This window comes from Odontesthes bonariensis, chromosome 17 (genome assembly GCF_027942865.1).
Source record: "Odontesthes bonariensis isolate fOdoBon6 chromosome 17, fOdoBon6.hap1, whole genome shotgun sequence".
Lineage (NCBI taxonomy): Eukaryota > Metazoa > Chordata > Actinopteri > Atheriniformes > Atherinopsidae > Odontesthes > Odontesthes bonariensis.
Genome location: NC_134522.1, coordinates 20910403 through 20935618, shown reverse-complemented (window position 1 = coordinate 20935618; position 25216 = coordinate 20910403). Strand labels below are relative to the sequence as shown.

The 25216-nt window shown below is 42.0% G+C and overlaps 1 protein-coding gene across 3 annotated transcripts in view; it reads right to left on the bottom strand.

Moving 5' to 3' along the window:
- Positions 1-25216, bottom strand: part of fndc3ba (fibronectin type III domain containing 3Ba) — a 96266-nt gene that overhangs the window by 52252 nt on the left and 18798 nt on the right. For 2 of the 3 annotated variants that reach the window (XM_075488024.1, XM_075488025.1), the window contains exons 2-3: positions 18365-18510; positions 15060-15135 (exon numbers count right to left, since the gene is read on the bottom strand). In XM_075488024.1, coding sequence (XP_075344139.1) covers positions 15060-15135; positions 18365-18481 — 193 coding nt within the window. In that variant the 5' untranslated portion in view covers positions 18482-18510. Of the gene's footprint in view, positions 1-15059; positions 15136-15541; positions 15826-18364; positions 18511-25216 lie in introns of those variants that run through there. The other variant, XM_075488026.1, reaches the window with a different exon arrangement.

Here is a 25216-nt window from a genome sequence, read left to right as displayed (position 1 = left end):
AAATAATAGTAGACTAATTCTACAACCAGGTCTACTTTAAAGGTCATTTCACACACAAAAACATGTGGTATAACTTTATACCATTAACTTTAAGTAAGTTCAAGTCGTGCTGGAAAATAAAATTGTTAGTCTGACTATGACAGGACTTGAAGTAAATGTGAACATGTCAGTCTGAAAGAAATTAAATTAAATGGCAAAGAGTCATGAAGGGCGTTGAACACACTTTAGTCAATAATTTGAATCCTTTCCTGTGCATTAATACTGGGGCAATGATGGTGGTCCAGTTAAATGGCCCAATCCAGCTGTAACTATAGCACGTCTCAACTGTGAATGTAACCTCGCTGACTGAAGCAGTGTGGGATCATATTGACAAAGAAAGGGAACAAAAGCCAGCCAACATCCAAAGAAGAGCTTTGGAATGTCCTTCAAGAAGCCTGGGGAACTATTCCTGAAGACTACTGAAAGAAATGACAAGAAAGATTGTGTAAGAAAGTTCAGGTTGTGCTGAAAAATAAAGGTGGTCATACCAAATACTGACTTTCAAGCTATTCAGCAATTCATGTTATACAAATTCTGTTGTTGCCTAATATATTGTATTTCCATTTATGCTTGGATGTTAAAACTAATTGCTTCACCCAATTTCTTTTTTTCGTGGCATAAATTATCGAGGCTCAAGACTTTTGTGATGTGCTTCTGTCACTGTGCAAATCGATACCCTTCCCATGCTTGTATACAGAGGCAAGGACAGTAGTCCGATTAAATGGCCCAGCTGAGTTATAACTCAATTTAAGTGTGTGAGTAAAGGTACTGACTGGGGGAAAAAAAGGCTCTTTTAAAATATACTACTTAGGTCAACTGACTTTTTCACAGATTCCTTGCTTGGTTCTTTTCTCATTTCCTGTCACCCTCAATCCCCCCCTCCCCCATCTTCAGCACAGTCCTCTCTAATTGCTTCTCTCATCATCAATTCCTACACCTTCACTTTTTTGCTCTCACTCACACTCGGTCCTGCTTTCATTTTCATCTTTTCATCTCCTGTTCAAGAATTCCTCCAGCAGGAACATCTCTCCTTTATTTCAGCCATTACTCACATGCTCTTCACTCCCCTCTTTCATTTCAAATATTACTCACTTCATCCCTCCTAACTTCATCCTTTCCACAATCCCTCATTCATTCTCATCCTCCTCTCACCTCTTTCCATCATCCCCCTCCCCTTGTCCTTCCACTTCTCCATCTCTCACTCACAGCCCTGACAGCTCATCGGCCAAACAAGCAGGTAACAGTGCAGTAAACACACCCGCACACACACACACACACACACCTACACATACACACACACACACCTACACACACACACACACACAAACACAACCTGAGCAAAGTCTGCAGCGTGAGCCGGTGTGTGTGTAGTGAGTAGGTCACAGGTAGGGAAAGACAGGCCTCTTTCACTCCTGTCTGCTCACCTACTATGGAGACTAGAACTGGATATGAAAGTACTCATTGAGGAGAAGGTCATAGCATAAGGATAACATACAGCAGACACACACTGAGAACCTCTCAGCCTCTTTCCATCACTGCTCATAGCACACTTTCCCTCTCACTCACATGCATAATCTCAGACACACGCACGCACACACATACATACTCTTGGCAAATAGAAGTGTGTTTGGACAGTCTCTGCAGCCTCTGTGCTCTTCACTCAGCAAACAGCAGCATTCCTCTGCTCTCTCTCACACACACACACACACACACACTCTCTCCCATCCCTGGCCCCAAGGACCGGACCCAACAGGCCCAACTACCCCCAATTCCATACCCAAAATACAAGACGGTCTTTGTCCTGCTACCCTTCATACACACATTCACTCTCACACACACACACACACACACACACCGCTGTGAGTCATGCAATATTAGACTGATTTCTATTTAGAGGGTCTCAGGATAATCAAGCAGTTGTACGTGTGAATTTAATAAGTTGTAATTGCGTGTGTGTGTTTGTGTGCACACAGTCCTTGATCCTCACTGTGGTAACGTCACTCTCTGGTCTCACCTCCAGCTTTAACCTTTAAGCACCACAAATAAAGTCATGACTTCCTCTGCCTAATCCTGCTGGTATACCAGACAACACAGCCCCCCATTCCCACTCCCTCCGTGCTCTCCCTGCACCCATCTTCTATCTGTTGCTTCTTCCGCTTCCGACTACTGGACGTAGACGTAGGTCAGAGGATCGGTTATGAGGTTGTGTCCTCTATCTGGCGTGATGCCAGTGTACCTGAGCATTGGCAATGTAATCTGAAAGCCAAAGTGTTCAGTACAATTAGAGTTGGACCACCTAATTTATATTTCCTGATGTTTCTTCTCGCAGTCCAGTGGACACCCATACTTACTCCCTTCCATAAACTACCTGCATGCATTCCTTTAAAAAATAATATAACAAAATAAGAACTAGGGATAGGTATAATGATATAAATATAAAGGTTTTGGCATTACATCAAATAGAATTTTTGACATCAAATCAAGATTAGAAGAATATTCACACTGTGATTTGGATTTCTCTTGGAATTTCAAGTTCATGAATAAAAAATACACAGAAATTCAATTAGGAAAATAATAGTTTGGCTCTATAAAGTTGCTTCAAGTGATCATACAATGAAAAAAATGTATCTTGGTAGGATTTCTCTTCTAAGATTGTCACTGAAGCCATTTTCACTCAAACTCAAACACATAAAACTGATGGCCACTATTAGATTGGATACTAGCGTGTCAAGCATTTAGTAGTTGAAGTGTAAGACATAGCAGTAGTGAAGGAAATCAGCTGAAAATATTAATTTTCACATGTTTAAGCTTGTTGAACAATCGATTATACTCACAAGGGTTCAACTGTACAACAGTATAAACATTTATTTCTGCAGACTTCTGCACACAGTCAATGCTGCTCTGTCAAAACAAACCTCCTTGTAGAGTCAGTTTTGTCATTACAATGTTATTCTGCTAAAGTTCATCAGTTGAAAATACTGAATATTTGTCAGACAGAGGGCACAAGCTTTAGCTACAGTTACCTTTCCTATAATTTATTTTGTTCAGATGCCGAGAAAAGAACAACTTCGAGAGCAGTGCATACAGTATGTGGCAGGTGCTTAAGTGGTGAGATTTATTTAAAAAATTCTTGGAATCAAATGCAACGTCAATGTAGCCTGTCTCCCGATGATAGTTGGGGTAAGCTCCACTTCCACATCCCTGAGCAGGATGAAGTTGGCTGGATATCTAATGCACCTTGGGATGTTTCACCCATATTTGTTTCGGAAAAACTGTGCAGAGAGGCCCTCAGAACCACAAGAACAAGGAGATCCTACCTTTTGTGTCTAGCATAGCTAAGAGAGCTAGAGAGCAACAATGGATATTAGATGTGAGCAAACATCTGACAAATGTTTTCTAAGAAAACTCTCCTGTCATGAAGAAATAAAAGAAATATATAGTAAGTCAACTTTAATCTTAGCTGAAACTGAAACTGCAAATTACAGCTCGTGACAAGAAATTCCAAACAGTCACATCTTCACACTATTACAACACCCACGTACACAGGCATACAGTATCTAAGTCTCAGCTCGCAGAGTTGAACTTTTGTTGCTAGAGATTTATTCAAGAAATATAAACACATTTCCATGGCAAACATCCTGTCTCTGACTTTACCACACACAGGCACAAAGACACAAGCTCACATAAGCAGCGAAAAGCTGCTTCCGAACAGGCCCATTCACAAAAAAAAAAAAAAAAAAAAAAAAAAAAAAAGAAGCATCGACTTGTGATTTTGTCCAGCTGCCCATACATACATTGATACACATACACAGACAGAGGAAATGATGCAACATTTCATCAGATGTTCCCCATGATAACAGCTGTGAAAGACAGCTGTGTAAGGGCCCCCGAAGCACAACACAGAAAAAGTGGCCTCACACATACCCATTTACTTATATCCCTAATAATGCAAGGACTTATGCACGCTATGTAAATACACACACATCCACTTCTAAAGATCAGACAGCGCCAGCGGTGTGTAGACTAAAGCAATGCCTCACTTCCAGAGAAAAGTAAAGTGTTTTCTGTCTTCCCCTTCATCCCGGCACATGTGGTCACCACATTGAAAGGAAACACAGACCCTCTTGGGAAAGCGTGTGTGTGTGTGTGTGTGTGTGTGTGTGTGTGTGTGTGTGTGGGTGTGTCTGTTTGTGTGTGTTGGTATCTAACCAGAGTAGCCTGTTAGCAAGCTGACCTACATACAAACCACCTAGACCCAAATGGCTTTCCCAACAACACCAGTGAGACAAAAGCATAAAACATTTTCTAAGAAAGCAAAGCAATTATTAAACTGGCAGACTTAGTTCTTAGTTCTTAGTTGTTCTCCTTTAACGTAGCAAAGCAACTTTCCCACAAACACACAAACTCTACCCTATCCGAGCCCCACAGGGGCAGCTGTCCGGTCTAGATGGATATTTGTATTCACGTATGTGTTTATATTCATGTGCGTGTGTATGTGTGTGTGTGTTTAAAAAATCTGCGTCTGGGTCAGTTGTGACGTGGCGTTGCCTGGAAGTTATGTAAGCATCAGCAGGGTAATGTTATCTGTCCTTGGAGCTCCAAGAGCAAGACACTCCCTTGACAGCTTCCTCTTCTGACTGGCCACGTAGACACACACAGCCAAACACACACTTTAGAGCACAAGACCTACTGTCACTTCTAAGATTAATGCTGTATATAAAAAATGAAACAAATCCCCTTAGATCTTTTAGCAAGCTGATTTAGCTACCAGAAGGTCAGAGAGGGAGCAGAGTATGGAGGATGATGGACAGTGTAATGAAGAAGAGGGAGAGAGAGAGAGAGAGAGAGAGAGAGAGAGAGAGAGAGAGAATGCTTCAGCAGGAAATGCGGGAGACACCTTAAAAATAACACAGTCTGTGTAACACAAAATTCAGTCTGTGTGCTGAATACATGCAACCTGTATCGCAAAGACACACACTCATGAGCATGCTGCACAGGACTCCAGTTCATCTCCGGTGAGTCAAGTCCGGCGGACATCTTTGCCCTGGGCAGGGTGAGTGTCAATGATTGAGGAGGAAGTAAGGACTTCCTGCGCCGCCCTGCCTTCAGTCCTTTGCTCTCATGACACTGACACTCCACAGAGTGACGCACAATACAGCACATGCATAACCACTCACAGACACAGTCATGCACAAATGGACACACAGCTGACATCCCAGGTCACAAACACATTTAGATGTACAAAACACAAACACGCATCCGCACTTCTGATCCTGAATCTGTGCTCTGTGTGACAGGGTGTAATTTGAGCGGGCTTCCTGATCTGCTGTGGAATTTAAATCATAAGCTTGAGGGTTGCAACGTTAAAACACAAGGCCTTACTGTATTGATATTGTGTGTGTGTGTGTGTGTGTGTATGTAAACACATTCCTCGAGATGAGTGAGCCACTCTACTTAAAGCTTCTAAGTCCAAAGTTGCATAACCGTGTCTTAAGGAGACAGGCAAAAAAAATTTTATCAGTTATGGCAGCTGATGATACCATCAACAGAACGATGACCTCATCGGCATCTGACGCCATCATATTTCAAGCTGAAGATGAAGTAATTGCTTTAAGGCTTGTAAATCAACGGCTGTATTTTATTTACCAGCCCACTGGTCTCTTGCTTTCACACCACGCTTTCTTGCCTCTATAAATATGATGGAAAAAAATGGATTACTAATCATCTTCCAACAACAATACAAATAAATGTTCCATCTCCTCAAGCCAAATGCTGCATGGGGTCAGAGGCAGGGTGGTTTGGTGCCAAAACAACCAAACTTGTGCACCGATGTCTTCAGGTGCACCTCTGGTTGATGGTTTAAACGTATTTGCAGTGATTGTTACCCTTGCCCCCGTTTATTTGTTCTTCAAAATTTGTCACTGCCTATAGTTAACATTTGTCACTAATGCCATGTGTCCGGCTCATTGTATTCATTCATCTATCTATTCATAGATTGAGATGTATTTTTGATCACACATAGCAAAAACAAATACACTTTTGATTTGATATTGAACATCGTGATCAATCTTTGCCATCAGTAGATGACATTTTCATATTTCTTTTTACAAATATAAACTCTTTATCCTGGTCAAGTATACGTTTTATTTACAGAGAAGAACTGGCCAAGACAGAAGCAGTATTTTTAAATGTTTAAAACAGAACTAGTGAAAAATTACACACACTTACAAATGTTTTTCTGGTGTGACGTGCCCATTTTATGAAACCACTTGACCCATTAAAAGGCATCACTTTTAAGACGCACCATTATCAAATTATTCACTTGTTACTTGTTTTTTTTTTTGTTTTTTTTTTAAAGCTGTTTCTTTAGGTTTCTCCTTTTAAATTCACTCAAGTTTTTCTCGATTTCTCATCCTGTCCTGATTATTGTGTAAATGTCCTTTAAGCGTACAAGCCTTGATCTGTTCAGTGTTCAGTATGTAGTCTGGGTGCCAGCTCCATACCTCCACCCAAGCCCACATCTCTCTCCGGTTCTCCTCCACCCAGAGGAGGGGTGCTGTCGGCCGACCTACTTCTACTGCTGGGTCTGCTCCAGAAGTGAGCAACGTAACGTCTGGAGGGACACTGAACCCAGCCATGCTTTGTTCTCAAGATCTTAAACATGTACAAACACACACCCTAACAGCTGCACACAGACTCACAGGCACTCAAATGTGCACACAAACGCTCACATATACTGTACGATGACGAACAAATTTCAGCCTGCAAATAAGTCACCAGATACATACGAGCGGGATCTGTTTGGATGTCACACTGACATGAAAGAGACATGCACACAGTTCTACACACACAGCTGACTTGCAGAACAAACCGACATTAAGATAGTGTAAGCTGACATAAAGCATGGTCACATTGGCTCAAACAGCATACAAGTCAGTCAGATACCCATACCCAGATTAGCGCAGTGTAAAGCCAGACATAACATCTCACGCACACTCTCACTGTGTTCTGTCTCAGTTTTATCAAATAGGAATATTCTCAGGCTCGTAGATACAATTGTTTTGGGATGGTATCCAAGCAACATGCACTGCATGGACCTCCTCATATTGTACTTCACTTATCGCTCGTGCATCCGTGCACAGACGCACACATTGGTGCAGCTATGTGCACAAACTCCAGGCAAAGATGTGCAAGCATGCACCTGCAGCCACAAACCAGACACCGGTGACTCACTGTGTCCATTCCCTAATCAACTCTACATTTTCTAGAAAAAAAAAATAGGAGTAAGAAAAATACAGAAACGAAAAGAAGTGCAACAGCTGTTGGTGTGTAAACAGAGTCAGAGCCATTGAATCATTTCCTGCTCTGCTTCTTCTGCTCCTTTTAGCTTTTCCCACTTTTTGGAATCTTCAAGGTGCCAAAAATCCTAAAATCGACCCATTAAAGCAACAGCAGAGCTTTTGGTCCTTTTTCCTCATTTTTCCCCCTCCGTACACTGTGTGCTGTGTTTGTATCCAGCTGTACTTCTCCCCCTCTCTTCCCCTCATTTTTCTGCTATCTCTCCACATGTTAATGTGGGGCATTCCTGGGGTATGAGTCACAGTCTGAACAGCACCAAGTTTGTGTTCGCCGCAACAGAGAAAGAGAGAAGAGAAGAGAAGTTAACTTGTGTGAACGTCAGAGGAAAGATAGAAGGCAAGACTGGAAGTCCTAGATTAGCAGGGACTTTCCCCCACTCTCCAACTATGAATTCCACTGTTTATGTATGTGTAAGGAAGGGAAGACATTGTGGACATTGTGTAAATATGCAATAGGGTCAGAAATAAGGAAATAAGTATGTGGGTCGGACCAAATTCTCTTTTAGACCTGCTTTTCTACCATTGTCTCCAATCATTCCTTGACCTCCCTGGTTGGGCCCACCGATGGACCCTACACACACTTCTGCCCATCCAATCAGATCAGAGAAAGAAAAAAAAAGGGGCTTCCCTGTGAAATCTAAACACACATTATGTAAACAATCACATGTGGAACTTGTGCAGCTGTGCAGGAGGACTCTGGCACATTTGTTTTATCCTCTTTGACTGGCGTCATAGTCTCATCTGATAAATAATGCAAAGCGTCGCCCAAGCTAATACATATAGCAGCATGTGCGAGCATGCGTGAGAAGATGCAGCATTTTTTAACCAACATTGGCTGATTTTTCACTTATTTTCGCTCCAGTCCTCGTACTTGGCCATTTTCAGAGGCCTATATGAATTTTTGGATGTACAGCCAAATAACACTGACCATGTGAATCATTAAAGTGTAAACTAGTCACCAAACTTAAGGGTTGAACCAGTGCTGTGTCTATACTTAACAGATCATTTAGCGAAGTACCACTTTTGAATTGCATCTTTAGGCACTTTGTTACTAGCAGTCACAAAGGCATATAATTACCTCCGCCAAGGAGGTTATGTGATCGCCCGAGTTTGTCTGTTTGTCTGGATGTTCGTTCGTCTGTTCGTGCTGCAATCCTGCGACCTGCCACAAGGTGGCGCGACCTCAAGGTGCCAAAGCCAAACAGAGCCAAAGCCAGACAGAATGCATAGTGCGCGGATTGAATGCATATTGCGCGGATTTGCTGTAATTAGCACAACAAAAGATTGCAACGGCAAGCCAGTGTGCATAACTGCATATAGCGTAATAATAACGGCGAACACTGCTTCCCGACAAAACATTATAATGATAATAATATTAATAATAATTAATAACGGCGAACACTGCTGTTCAATAATGAATAGGGAGAAGGGAATGCCTCTTCTGCTGACAGCACCAAAGAACAAGTAGCCCACATCAGGAACGTATGTCCATACATGGCTCGCTATCCACAGGTAGGTTGGCAGTTGGCGGAGGTCTGCACTCTCTGAGTGCATTTCTAGTTAAATATAAATAAACAAACTATCTACAGCAGATGAACAGTATCTGAAAGAGACGTCCTTAAGAAAGAGGAAAAAAATCCGGCAAAGACCTGACACAGGACCTGAGAGATGCACCTGGACATTCCAGTAATTCATCTACTTTTCACAGAACCTTCACCAGAAATGGTCTCCATGGAAGGGTGGCTGTCAAGAAGCCATTCTTAAGGAAGGGAAACAGGGAGAAAACGCTGAGGTATGTCAAATGACACAAGAACTGGACTGAAAATCCGTGGCAAGAGGTCTTATAACTTATGTTAGAGATGTGAGGGTGAGACTAAAAAACACAAAAGTAAAAAATAGATGCAGAGCAAAAAGAGGGGGCGGAGAATCCAGGGTAAAAGTGAAGAGGATCAGAAAGAGACAGATGGGAGAAGGGAATGAGGGTGGAGAGCAGGAATAGGTGCTCCAGCTGTACCCTGAGCTTCAAGAGTCAAGAATTTCATCCCTGGAAAACATCTTTTCTTCTCCCTCAGTCTGTCTGGAAAAATCTGCAAAGACTGTCCTCAACACAGCTGCCGTTCACACACGCATTCACTTTCACACAGTCCCACTAACAAAGACGGGCGCTGTTTTTTCTTTTTTATTTTTTCTAAAGAGTTTTAGTCACCCTTCCAAACCCCTCCCACTCCCAGGTTGCCCAAGTGGGCCAATCGCAACAGAAATTACGAGCTGGCAAACCAGACCAGCTCAGCTGCAGCACGGAGGTGGCCGGGGTCATCACACAGAGGAAGTGGCCTCACCCGGAATGCACGGCAGCAGGCACGACCAGACACGCTGCATCTAATTCACTCATTCTCACTCTATCCCACATTTTCTTTCTGCCCGTCTTCCATAATTCACCTTCCTGGATTCTACTGTTTTATTTCAACTCCATTTCTTCCTCCCTCCCGTCCTTGCTCTGCCTCCTCATGCCCTACTATGTGAGGGCATCGGGTTTATAATCGAGTTCTGGGCACAGCATACAACAACAATTGACTCTCTCTTTCTCTCTGCCTCACATACACATACCGAAGTAAAGGTTTACTATATTGTGCCAAATGTACCAAACCGATCCTCTCAGTCCTTTCGATTCTTACAAAGTACTTGAGTTATAAATGTTGGTTGAAGAAAAGGGAAAAGGCAGGTATGCCACACACATGCACACAAGTTCACACAAAATGTGCCCAAAGGGATCACATTCCATTACACACCACCTGGAGTGAGAGGCGTTCCCATGGCGACCAGTATCCCAAACGGAATAGGACATAACACATAAGTAAGACATATGCACTAAACACACCTCAAGAACCAGTTTTACTGTTGCCCTGAGGCCATGCAATCTTGTAGGTGAACCCTCTGTAAAAATATTTTCCTTCGCTCAGCTGTCAACCTTTGGAAAAATGAAGTAGCAGCCATGATATCCAAACACAAATAGCCCACGGAAGCGCGATTTCTCCGATATCTCTTACTGCCACGAGTCACTCCATCCTTCCCATTATCCTTTTTTTTTCCCTTCTTTTTTTCGTTTTATTTTCAGCACAATGTGAAGCAAACCCCCCCCCCAAAAGAAAGACAGATTCAGCAGTTTCAAATTAGGTGAAATGTTAAACAGAGTAAGGAGGAAAATAATCTGCAGAGGTGTTAGTTACTCAACACTGCAGACCGAGACGTCACTGCACTGCTTTTTCCACAGACTGACGAATATGGTGGTTGGTTTATTAGGAGCCAGTGTTGGGAGAGCAGATGTCAGGTGAAAACCTTGCAGCTGGAACTGATGGAGAATTATTCAATCCAATCTGTTGCTAAAAACAAGATTTAAAAAACAAAACAAAACAAAACATTTCTTTTGCCTTCTTTAGTTCCTGGAAAGCTGCCCTATTAGACAAACCTTGTTTTCTTAGCACAGATAAACCTGTCTGAAAAAAACATTAGTAGGAGAAGCTACATATCTACAGACCATTACTATTGAGCACAGACAATTAAAAGATTAAAGATTAAAATGCTGTACATGTTTTCAGCTAACAGCCCCAGTGGAATATAGACATCAGCCACCCTACTGTCTATTACACAACAATTTTCATTTCATCACGCCTGTCACACTGCCCCATATGGGTGGGATGTGGATTTTAAGGCAGGTTTGAAAAAGTTCATAAAGCAACCACTTCTGGTTACATGCAGCAATGGGACAGTCCAAAACAGTGCTCTCAATTACTCCCCTTCTGAGAAAAATGTATTTGTGTCGTCGTCGTCCCCCCCCCCCGCTTGTTTAGAGCCATCTGGCTTGGAGTAAACACAGGCCGTGAGCCTTTCCACCATATTTCTCTCAAGCAGCCATTTACATTTACATCAAAGGGCTCAGAGTGTAGAAGTGCACACTCTGGCAGAAGGCTGGTCAAAGAAAACCTCAGCAGGCTTCTGTAGCAGTGCAGTGAACCCAGCAAGAGCGATATCGGCATCATCCATTTAAGTGAGACAAACAGTGAAGCAGGGAGAAACTGAGGAAAACTGAGTGGAGGGAGGGCAGAGAAGAGAAGAAGACAGAGGCTGAAGGAAACAAAAAGGGAAGAAAAACACAGTATACGTCCATATTCTCCGAATCATCTCCTTATTTACACTATTTACACTTTTCCCTTGCTTGCCCAGCTTAAGAATTCTTTATCTACAATAGCTAGTTTTTTGTGTTATGAACATATTATTCGATCATCCAGATTATGAGGCTGCCCTATAAGGAGTGTCCTAATACCTTTGCTGAAAATGCAAAGAGTTCATGGCTGAAACACAGTGGAAGTCAAAGCAATCAAAGCAATAAGGTCAGTGGAACATCTTTAATGACAGAAGAGTGTGAGGAAGTGGAATAAAAAGATCAGGATGCATCCCAACAAGGACAGACAGCTACATTTAGGGAGACAGAGGGAGAGAAAAGTGAGGACACATCTGCTGGCAAAATACAAACCAGACCCTGACTCTCACTCTGTTCGGTGTGACACACATGCAGGATAATGTGTGCGCACAGCTGGTGCAGACAACACGCAGCAGAGGTCACACTGGAAGTGTCCAGCATATCCGTGTATAAAAGTATAAAAATTTGTCTTTTAACGTCAGTAAAATAAGCTACAGTCAGTTTTAGGTGAAACATAACATAGCTTTAGTCATAAATAACTGAAACACTGATTACAAATGTTTTAGCACTTAAATTGAGGACCTCTAGCATGGCGGGCAGTCAGCTATGTCACTAACTGCACCTCAAAGTATTAGTAAGTTTCATAAAACATTTAGCTGCTGCCACCCAAAGCCTTGTGATGTCACATCCTCCCTGGCAGGGCACACCTTCCAGCTCTCCCCCCACCTAGCCTCATCATCCCCCATAAAAGTTCAACAAAGACCAAACAACACAGTAAACCAACAAGACCTTGTAAAACACACACAGACACACACGCATGCACACAAATGCATGGTAACACATTCACATTCCAGAGCAGGGTGCTCTAACACACCCTCTAGAGTTTTGTCCTTTGATGTGAGTGTGGGAAAGCTCAGGGGAATGGTCTTAGTGGGGGAGGGAGAGAGATAGGCAAGGGGGTGAGGGGGTACGGTGAGATACTGGGAGTTTGTGGAAGCATGGGGGGTTGGGTTGGGGGTGGTTGGTTGAAAATGACCCCTGGAGCACTGACAGGTCAGTATGTTTGAACAGGGGATGGAGACATGCACACGCTCGCATACGGAGAAAATGCCAATTAGCAGACTGATACAGGAAATGATAAGATAAACTGATTTTCTGCTCAAGAAAAAAAAAAGGACACAAAGAAACACCCAGGAAGAGGCAAACAGCAACAGACAAGGGAAGAAAGGAGCCAACAGGAAAGAGAGAGGTTAAAGGCATATAGCTTTCACGTAAATTACTAAAATTTGTATATTTTGGGGAAACTGCTAATTACTCAATCGTGCAGCTTGGTTCTGAAAAGTTTCTTGAGCTGCAAGGAGAAGTTTTAGTTCAGATGAATTGAGTTGAGTTCAACTTGTAGCAGTTGGCACTGGTGCAGCTTATCATCAATATCAATCCCTCAAATACAACATCTTCTTTTCTGCTCCAGGTCGGCCTTAAGTCGGAATGATAGGAACAGAAGCAACAAGCAGAAGGAGACGAGAGGAGTTAGGAGGGATAAAGAGTGAAGTAAAGTTAGAGGTTTCGTATGAAAGAATCTCTTCTGGCTCCGGTGTTGACGTCTCCAGACTGGGTCTGCCTTGGCAAAGCACCCGTGCGTGTATGCATGTTTGCACGCACGCACATACCGCAGTGCAGCAGCTAAACAGAGGTTACTTTATATAAAAGCTGGTCTCCGGTTGTGCCCTGAGGTCTCTGTAATCTCACTCTGTAAAGTCACACACACTTGCACCCTGAGCACAAACACACACGCAGACACACAAGTGCACAAGCATATGCAAACACAGAGCTCTGAGGTCTGAGTAATCACAACGAGTCAGTCTAAAGAGCGACTCAGTTCGTCTTCAAAGCACACGGCCACGCTCCATCTCTCATTAAACCCTGTGACCTCCACCGGAGAAAAGATACAGGGAAAGAGCAGGAGTTTGTGTGTGTCTGTCTATGTGTGTGTGGCTCTCTCCACATTAATAACATCTGCATTCAAATATGACCTCTAGCCAACCAACCTTCCAACCAATTAACTGTCTGCGACTGTCGGAACAGGGACTAAAAAAAAGGGCACACACAGAGACACTGTGCCTTCAATACAAAATTTTGCTTGCAACTGCACATGCAACCACACACAAAAAAAAAAAAAAAACAGACCATAATCAGACCACAGACCTTAACTGCATCAATACTGTGCGTTTTTTTGCAAATGAGCACCTGGTACACCTCTCATTTGTTTAATATATGTTTTAAACCATTCAGTTTTGATTCTGTCTTCTGCAGCCATCTTTCCGCAAGTCACTGATGCATATCTACAATCTTATCTGTCAATTGTATCTGTGCATCATACATCCATCCTAGTATGTCGTTTCCATTTGGAATTATCTCTGAGTGAAGGTCTGCCTGCGGCAACTTTGATTTTAGGGTAAGATTGAATTACATAGCGGGTGGAGGAAAGAAGGTGGGCTGTTATTACAACACACAGTGCTGTGGTAGAAAGGGTTTTACAAGCGGTGTCTGAGCCAAAACTGCTTTGTCTCAACTAAGAGGGGCAAAGAAAGGCTGAAAGAAGAAGACCAACAGAGGCAAAGAGATTGTGAGGACAACAAAGACAGCCTTTCAAAGTTTCCTGAGTAACAGCTTACACTCTCTGACATCATCAAAGTGAGACAATTCCAGAAGAGCTGGGGGAAATCCCGTGTTGCTGCCACCTCCTTCCGTCTTTAAGAGCTTCTAAGTGCCTCACATTTCCAGTCTTTTCATGTGCCGATATCAGATGCAGCCAGAGTGCAGCAGCGGTTGCCCACTCTGACCAAAAGCAGACTTTGCCTTCAACAAGCTGCTTTTAATTAGGAGATTACAAAATATTAGATGCCAACCCACGACCTTCTTTTTCCTCACCCTTACTTTTGCATTACTGACCACTCTCCTAAAAGACTACAATTAATGAGTATTCTGGAGTTTTTACATGTTTCAGAGCAATATAAACGCTTTTAGACTTGAGACTTGATTGAGACTTTGCAGTGATCACTTCTTATCATATTATTCCTATGTTATAATGAAGCTAGGAGGATAGACAAATGTATTGGAAAGCTGCAACGTATTAGGGTTGCAAAGCAGCTATAAACATTGAGTTCACTATCTTTTCAGAAAAATAAATGATGGGTAATTTTCCAAGGATCATCGGGTAGCTTTGAAGCTTGTTTATCTTTTGGCAGTAGGAATAGACACACATAATGAGTAGTTGTTTATAAAGATGCAAAAGTCTGGTATGCTCCCTTAACACTGAGAACAGCAAAAAGTTGCAATTATGGTTTGCTTTTTCAGTCAACATGAACATGCGAAGCAAGCAAATAGTTCAAATGATGCCAAATAGAGTGGACACACGCGAGTGGTCATATGTTAATATGATCAAATAATAAAAGAAGACTGACCCTGGATGCATTGCAGTGAGCCGTCCTCCGCCCGGATGGTAAACGTCTCCCCTGGGTTCACCTGCACCAGTATCACCTGTCCAACACACACAAAAACATATCATCAGAGGGAGGGGATCAGGCTAATTAACAAAAGATTTTAAAAAATTGATAAACACATATCCATCTTTAACAACCACACAACAGGACAGACTCCCTGCTGAGCAGCCAATCATCTTGTAGAGAAGACATAACATCCATCGGATCTCTGAGTAGGGCGTGTACAGAGAGTTCCCATACATAAATGGGGTGTTGAACAAGCTAATGGTGTTACACTGCTGCTGTTTCACACACCTTTTCTCTTAAAACTGGGATGGAAAGAGGGGAAATCAATACACACGAACATGGAGACAGGTGAGCACAAACAAATGAAGCAAAAGGAAGATTTGGCTTTCACAGTGTTTTTGCTGAACGAGCCCAAGGAGCGCATGCATGCACCCTACCGTCATATTCTGCGCGTACAGATTGTTGAGAGTGTACACGTGGCTGTACACATGAAACAGGTGACCCTCCATTGCACACGCACACATATTCAGCCACACATACAAGCACACACAGCCTTGTCTATGTTCCACAGGTGTGCTGTTGTGAAAGCCTCATATCCTGCGTTCCTCCTGTTGTCTCTGCATCTTCTCCCATCTCAGCGCTAACCTGCTCCTCTCCCTCAGACACACACGCACACAGACACACTCACACACTTCCTGCTCTGTCTGCTGCAGCGGCTGCTGTTGCTATGGGAACCCCAGCATAGTACAGGGCGACCCATGCACTGACAATACCCCTATACCGGACCATGTGGTTCAGGGATGCTTAAACCTGCACATGCTTCGATCATACCATGCGTAAAATGGTGACATCATGCTCAGAAGCTGACAGAAAAACTTTAACACTCAAACAGGATGATTACCAGAAGACATCTTCAGTTTAAAAGTTGCTTTTTTATTTCTAACCATCTACGAGTGAGCAGTACATTTTGACAGGTATCATTTATAGTACCTGGAAATCATAAATCCAGGTTTGTTGTTAGATGTAAGAACTCCTAATCTAAAGTCACATAGATTTTTTTTTTTAATGCATATTAGTAAAAATGCACCATGCTTCTTTAAACTGTGTTATTTCCTGTCCAAAAACGACCCGATTTAAAATGTTTTCGGTTTGAACATTTTTCAATAGTTTGAGGTGATTCTAAGTGATCCACAACAGGTTTGCTTTCTGTCCCTGTCCGAGTTAGAAGCTGCTTTAAGTTTTTATACGGCATTTACTGTATGTGGTACTGAGAGCTGCAGATCTTTTTAAATCAGATCTTAGGGCCTTGATATTTGTTTCTGTATTTGATTGACTGAATCAAATTAAAGGACTGTACATTTTGCTTCTTATCTTTTAAAACTTATCATAATTGCATGCACTGTTGTTAAAACATTTTGTTTTGAAGTACTTAATGTTTCCTGTTGTTGAATTGTGCGATATAAATGATTTGTTTATACTGTGGCCACCAGTTTTCATTTTTCATTCTGGCATGACTAACAACTCTTAATACTATTATATCCATGCGTCTCAGCCATGATTGTTAAGGAGAAAACAAAGTCAGAGGCACAAAACACAAATGACCCAGAGTGAAATGGCTTTTCGATTGCGTCTTTAGTTTTTTCTCAGCATAGCTTCAACATGAAAATAGAACATGAATTCTAAGCTGGATGACTAACTGTTTCTTGATAAAATGGATGTTGAAAAATTACATTTAACATCCAGCTAAAAGCTTTTTGTACAAAATCTCACTTGACTCGACTCCTGAGTTTTTAATCAAAGAACCAGAAAAAAACAACGAGACGTTTTCTACTTCTTTAATGATGATTCAGTAGGTAGTGTTTTGTGCTGATCCAAGTCAAAATGCACCAACTGTGGGTTATGCAACATTTTCCACAACAAAAATTAAACACACTTTTACTTCCTGAATATGGGGTATCAAGAACTTGATCTCTTGACTACAGCTTTTTCCTCTTTCCACAGAGAAGAAAAGAATGATACTTTGTGATTGCAATAAACTGATTGCCATAGAGAGAAAAAGTGCATAGGAACCAAATAGTCATTAAAAAAAAAGGGGGGGGGGGGGGGGGGGTTATAAATGACAACCAAATGTATGACAACAGTTTGGCTCTTTGTGATTCACATTCACAAAGCAGTGCTAGAAAAAAAAATAACATATGAATCTCTCTTTGCTTGATAGCACCAAAGCAACAGACACATATAAACAGGTGTAGGCTTGTAAACACAGACAAAGAGCAGAGCTGATAGACAAGCAAGCAAACAAACACATAAGCATGTACTCAGACTCAACACAGACGCGAGCGTGCCCACACAGACGCTGAAAGGGTAAGACATCCAAACACAAGCATGAACACACACGGAGTGTGAAACAAACAAATATGCACAAATATGGACGCACACATGCTGACTCAAATCTGTTAAAATCATCGGTCTACATCCCTGATTCCACACTGGGAACAGAGTTTAAACAGCAGGGTGCTAAAATAAAAAGAACTCCCTAACTGCTGCGTACTGCTGCCAAAACCCCCATAACTGTTACGTGTCGCAGCCAAAACACTCCCACCATGCTTCCACTTGGCTGTGAGCGAGCAGACCAGGGATGATACAAAAATATCACCATCCCTCATCCAAAAAAAAAAAAAAAAAAAAAAAGCTCACGGTGTAAAGATGCATCTGTGACAAAAAGATTAAACCCAAGGCAACTGAGTGAGTTTGACTACTTTCATCACTTGCTTTTGCCTGTGCAGAACTCAGGTGGGGTTTTGTACTTTGAAGGGGATCCAGCTGGCTCTGCCGGCTCTGATAAAACCATCACAGAAGCAGCTCATTTCTTCTCCAAAGTATTTCACGCTAAAGCTTGGTCTCCATCAGTGGAGCCGATAAGCCGCTTAAAACACCTCTTTATGACTGAACGATGAACCTGAACATACCTATATCTATCTAGCAGCTGATTTTTGCCCTTGCTAGAGGCCAATTCGTTCCCGTAAGAGCTTGGCAGCTTGGCACCATTACTTGTGGCAACAACCCGTGAAGCTTGTGATAAAAAACAACCAAGAGAAGTGCTTGCAAAATAGCTTTGCATGTATTCCAGCATGAGTCAGAATGTTTGTATGGCAACAGAGGAATCCTGAGTCCCCCCCCCTTTGAGGACAGCTGGATGCAAATGACTCATGTGGGGTGTGTGTTTTCATATGTGCACCTATGTGAGAGAGGTGCTTTACCTGCTGCGCTGCGTCACCGTTAACCATGTGAGGCATGAGAGGGACCTCCCCGTTCAGGAGGGGGGGCGGAGCCAAGTCCAGTGGAATCTGGTCTGTCATCATCATTGTGACGTACATTCATGGAGAAATTGACTGAACTGTCCTACCTGGGAAAGTACAGAGAGAAAGAAAAAGGACATCGTTATTGCTCACCTATCACAGCTGCGAATTTACCGTTTAATAGAAAATGGGCCAGTGGAAGCATCCAGGTAGCTTAGCACAATGACTGGAAGCAGCACGAAACAGCTACAGTAGATTGGCTTTGAGTAAAAGTAGCAATAAATGTAGCAAAAGCTACATCATAAAACAGGCAGCTACAAAAGTAGCATTGATCCCGAACAACAAAGCAAGGTTTTTTTAAATCCCCAAAATGTTTAGCAATTACACCCAGATTATGCCAAGCCCCAATGTTTTTCCAACCGTATTGACTGTGCCATTTTCTCATTGGCAAAGTCATTTTTGTTGGCAAAGTCTGTTGCTTGTTTTTAAATTCATTTAAATGATTTTATTTGTTTTTCTTTATATTCTTTTATGTATTTTTAATGCTTCTTACACTCCCTGCTGCAATGTTTTTATTTTATGTAAAGCACTTTGAATTGTCTGTACATGAAATGTGCTATATAAATAAATTTGATTTGATTCGATTTTTCCACGTCGCATGAGCGTGAAACCCTTGTAACGTTGTTGAGGAACCCTTTTTCAAAATTTGTCTTCCATTGGGTTTACCGCACTCATGCAGTTTTCATTCCATTTTCAATAAGCACTTGGATCAGAATTCCAACATATCTAATAAAAAAAAAAACACAATGTGTACACAATGGAATGACACTGCAATCAACTACTTTTGCAATCAAAAGTTTATTCACTTAGGGGTGTACAAGCGTATCGCGAAGAAATGCACAGATAAAAACAAGAGAAAATTATCCAGAAAACGAGGGAAGAAAGGGCGAAGTTGTGCAAAAGGCAGGACAAAATAAAGGACAGACAATGATTCGAGTATTGCCTGCGTTGTTACGTTTCATCGTACACTGGTTTTGAGCAAGTAAATTAGCCTTAGTATAATCCAGCAAGTCACATCATGTTGATATAAAAGAAAAGATTAAAGACGAAAGAGGAAAACAGAGATGAGAGTGAGACTAAGTCAAAGCTTTTTCAGCATCAACAATAGTCTTAGGGATTATGGTGAATATCCTGTTTGGATAGCCATGGAAAAAAGAAACATGGGATAAAAAGGATCTTCGTTTGTAGGTGAATAGGGATAATGGCACCAGCTGTTAGCTTTGGAAATACAACACAGAGGATGAGTATTCTGTGTAAACATACAAACACATAAAAAGAACAGGAAACCTTTTAAGGTCTTCTGGGGTGAATTGTGCTGGAGCTCAATGCAAAGTAAGTGGAACCTAAATCTGGCCATGGTTTGTCAGCTTGCATAATAATAGGAGTAAGACCAAAAAAGCATGACTATGAAGAAAACAAAAACAGTCCACCACCAGTGCCATTCATCTTAAGTGGAAAATAACAAGGCATCACCTAACAAAGCTACAGGGCAAGGATACAAAGAAACCAAGGCGACATGCGTCAGCTGTACACGTGGTCCTCATCAGGGTTTTCACCAGGCTGCTCACCCAAACCTGAACAGTCAAAGTGTGTGTGCTTACACATACACACGGCAAAACCACACAGATAAACATACGACTAAACCGCCGAAGCCCCATACTGAGGGAAATGTATACACGGATAAGCTTGGAGCTGCTGCCAAAAAAAGTGTTTTACAAGAGCACACCAGGTCCACACACAAACAGGCTGAGGAAGATTATCGCATGACGCAGGTTTTTGAGTCGAATATCGGTGAGAAAAGCCACAGCTAAAGACCTTCTCACTAATGCCTGCAAGCTGCCATTAGCAAACACGTGCACATACAGTACAAAATATATGTATGTATTAGGGCTTTCCTTTTATCTCGAAGAGTAAAAGAAAGCCATTTGACAACCATCTCTGACACACAGAGCGCTCGTGAGCATGTGCACACACACAGAGCATTTCTCCAGAAACAGCTGTGTGTCATCGTGTGTCTTTTCTTTCAGCTGGTCCTCTTCGAGCACTGACAAGGTCGCTGGAAGGGTTAGTGGATCATACAGCTGGCGCTCGTACGGTTGCAACACAGACACACACACACTCACACAACCCTTTTCAATCAATCTTCTTTTAATTCTTGACTTTGTTCTTCTTCTATCTAATTCTCCATCTTTCTCGCTCTGAGCCCCGTTCCCAGTTCAGCCTGGCCATCCTGCCTTGAGCACACAAGCACACATGCACACACACACACACACACACACACACACACACACACACATGTCCAAGAGGCATCACAGACAGATGGTAACACCACTGTCAGCCCTGCCAGGAAAAAGAGAAGAAAGCGGAGTGGAAGACAGTGGGAATAAGTAACTCAAGATGAAACACAGATTAAGCAAAGAAGGGGACTGTCAGAAAGATCTCATCAAATAACACAGTTTTCATGAAAGTCATGATGTTCACATCATCTTTACCCAAAATTACACACCTCAAACACAAAAAAAACAAATGAGACTCAAATAATGTATGCTTTTTGTATGCTTTTCTGTCTATTTCTCTAACAGGTTCAATTCTACATTGTTTTTTTTTTCAAAATTGCCATCGACATTTAGTGGCTCATGGCCATGCAGAAAGTGTTTTTGCAACTCAGTCACAATTTGAAATTTAAACTAGAATATTCAATACAAACAGCTGTCCAGAATCAGTGTCCTCTTACTCTGGATGCGCCCCTGATTTCAGTGTCAGCAGTTTCACTGGGACTAAAGAAACACTCTGTTCCATTTCTGCCTGTCTGAAATGGAACACCCCAAATAAAATGTAAAAAAAGGGAAAAAATAAAACACTTTTACTGAATTGGGTGAGTCCAGCCTTTTCAGAAATGCGTTGAGAATTTTTCCACCTACTTTTGGGTTTTCTTGCAGGGTTTGGTACCACTTAGATATGACATGCCTGCTCCATACAAAGCTGGAGCTACAAGACGGTTTAGTTTAGCATAAAAACATACAACAAGGAGAACATATACAGTTATTTTTTAGTCATTTTCCATTATGCAAATTAGGGAGAATTTGCTGTGAAAAGAAATGCTAGATTTAGCACCACCTTCTGCTCAACAGCGATGCATACTCTGCTCCATGTGGCCCCTAACAGTGATGAGCGAGTTAAGCCTGGTTTATAGTCGGTAACGCAAGACGCAAGACGAAAGACGCAAGACGCAAGCCCTTGCGCGGTTGCAAGCCCCCCCTTGCGTGCTTGCGTGTGTCACCTCAATTTTCTAAACTTCACGCAAGACGCGAGCAGAGCTATAGAGTAGCCACTCTGGACGCGATCACAAGCCACTATCTACATCACATCCGGCGGCGTGTTCATCTTCCGGTTTCATCCCCTAATAAAAGACTGCTGTTTTCAAACGCCAAGGTAGAAAGCAAAGAAGAAGAAGAAGAAGAAGCATGAATCCCATAGACATAATATATTATATATAATATATTATGTCTTTGATGAATCCACTCGAAGAGAGACTTGCCGAAGAGGTCCTGGCGGTGAATTTCCTTTAATCGTAGTAGGCTTGTCATTGAAAAAACCCGCTACTCCACCTACTGTCCTGGCGTTGAATCGCCATGCAGCAAACGCAAGCGCCAGCAAAGCTAAATGAAGCATAAACGTCTCGAGCCATTAACGCAAGCGCAAGACGCAAGCGCAAGGGCAGTTAAAAGAAGTATAACTCAGCCTTTAAGCTGGACTTACTGCTGGACAAATTGCTTAATGACAACACTGACAGGCTGATAATTCAGTCAAGCTCTGCTTATTTTTCTAAGAAGAATCCCTTACAAATAAGAACAACATGGCGAGATGTCGTTATTGCTTATGTAATGCATATTTCTCTTGCTTTGGAAGGCTGTTGACATCACACAACAGTTGATGCTGATCCAGTTGCAAGTCCAAAATCAGGGGCCATTTGCTCACTGAGAAGGCTAGCTTACGTTATATAAACAAGCTGATAAAGGATAACGCTGTATTTGTGCACAAACACCATTGTGACTTGCTCACTGACACAAATTGGACAATACTATTAATGTGACAAACAAGGACAAATCCGCTAATGAGCAAATTATGACGGCAGCCATCACCATCATGTTGGATTTTTGAGATCAGTGCTGCTGAATTTCCTAAAAACGACCTCGTAAGAAATTCAACTTTGAGGGGGCGTGCCAGTTCAATTTTTCCAAATGGGAACTTGGAAATTTCGACCTCCGAGTTGTCAAAACCTTTCGTTGAAAACGAGAATACGGTACAATACGAAAAGTACTGTGTTATGTTTACTGGTGTCTTTCATATGACTCCTAAAATTGAGCAAAATTTTTGGCTGCAATTTGGAGGAATTCATGTGCGAAATTGCACAGTTTAGAGCCAACATTAAAAAAGGATCATCTACACGATCTATCTGTATCTTTTATTTTGGGACAATTTGCCTCCTGTGCTCAGTCATTAGGGAACTAACCACAGATGCACTTTAATTTTCATCTGTTGTGTACTTCATGTGTTTCCTACAGGATGCAATGTACATAACAGGAAATTTAATGCATCACTGAATGAATAATGGCCTGTGCTTTCCATTGGAGTCATTGCCAGATGGACGCTGCTGTTGACAGCTACAGACACCATCTTGCTTACAAACATACAGTTATACATGCACACTCCCACACCCACACACATATATAGTGGTTTCCGTTCCACAGTGGAATGTGGGAGGAATAAGGTGTTGATTCCCAGCTGGGATGAAATGTTAAAATTGCAAAATTCCATGTTGGATTCAGGAAACAATCAACCACTTGTTTGAGTGTATGAATGTCTGTGTGTATGTGTGTATGTGTGTATGTGTGCGTGTGTGGAAGTGTTTGTGTGTGTGGAAGAGCATGTGTGAGCATTTATACACGTGTCTCTGTCACTAAACAGAAAGCCTTGTATAAGCCTGGAAACTGCCTCTTTGACATAAAAAAAAATGCAGAGAATAAAACACATACTGAGATGCAACACACACACATATACACACAGGCATACAGACGACCCAGATATTCAGTGGCAGCTCTGACCTCATAACACTACAGTCATTACTCATACAGTCATCCCTTATTCACACACACACACCCAATGACTCCAGTTTGCCCATCCTGATGAAGCATAACGGACATTCACATCCATCTAACAGACTGTCTGACTTACTTCCAGTCAACTGCTTCACACCTCTGCCTCCCAACAACCATTTACACAGCCAAAGAAACGCGGACAAACGCACATTTGTGCAACCTCCCGACAGCCAACATATCTAGCGCCTGGCACCCCTTGCTCTTATTAAGTGGGATCTAAGAAACTGCAAGTGACTCCATCCATTTTCTGTACATACTTTATCCTGCAAGGGGTGACATGGGGTTGGAGTCTGTCCTAGTTGACATCGGGCAAAAGGCCAGGTACTCTCTGGATAGGTTTGCCAGTCCATTAAAGGGACAGTTGTACCAGTTGAGGTTTGAACCAGGCCCGTTGTTGCTGTGAGGCAAAAACTGTGAAAGACAGTGTGGAACTGAGCATCTGAACTTCCAGTTTCCCTTAAACCACAAAGACTTTGTTTATGATGTAAAGAAAATTAAACCGTGAGACAGCGTGGTCAGAGAAGCCACAGGCAGTAACAAATGCCCATATTATTCCTTCCCCTTTTTTTTTTTTTTTTTTTAAAGTCATTAGTTTATGTCTTATTTAATGATATGACATTGATCTACGTGATGTAGTCACAAGCTTTAAATGACCGGAAGTTAAACTCTAATAATACTTCTATTTCCAAAGTCTAAATGTTGTCTTAATGTTCATTTTTGCAAATAGAGGAAAAATATGTTTGCACCAGTTACGGGTGGTTGACGTCTTTTAAAAATATGAGTCTATTGCCATGACTCAAACAGTCCCACTCTGCAGTCTGCTTATATCAATAAGCCAGTTGATCACATTGCTTTAGACCTTTTGCACATTTAGATAAGATTTAAAAATACCAGATAATTGCTGGTCACAATTTAGAGCTTTAGTCTTTTTGAGTGGAGGATGATGCATTCTTCACACATGACTGACGTGATAAGTCCTTTTTATAAGTGGATGTGTGACACACAGAGATAAGCATGGACTTCAGATGCAGTACAACCCCAAAACCTCTATTATCCAAGTGGAGGGAGTGGAGTCGATGGCAATCTATAAAGATCTGCACAGCTGGACAGAGAGCAGGTTGAACCTTTCAGATTTGATGTGCACAAGGAGCAGGCGACAATGATTTTTCTTCTGGAGGTGAAATGATTCTGAGTGACAAAATTCTTTATGCAGATAACGTGTATTTGATTGTGAAACAACCTAAACAGCTTAGTTTGTTTCGTATTTGTCGAGGATTATTACGCTGTTCCAACATACAGTATATGAGCATACCGATATGAAAAACTGTCTCGTAACCAAGTTATGAGCTTTCACTGGACTGAAAACTGGAGTCTGGACCACTTGTCAACAACACTAAATACTGACAAGATGACAAGTAAAGTGCCTCCATCTTGTTGGTTGCTGCATTTTAAAGCCCCTTTACACCAATCAGCAACATCTGGAGTGCTGGTGAAGGTCTTCTGTTTTTTTTCAGCCAACTCAGCATGTTAAATCGATGTCAGGGCTGTCAGTGAGAAAAATCCTTCCGACTGGCTGTCCACGATTTAACCTACG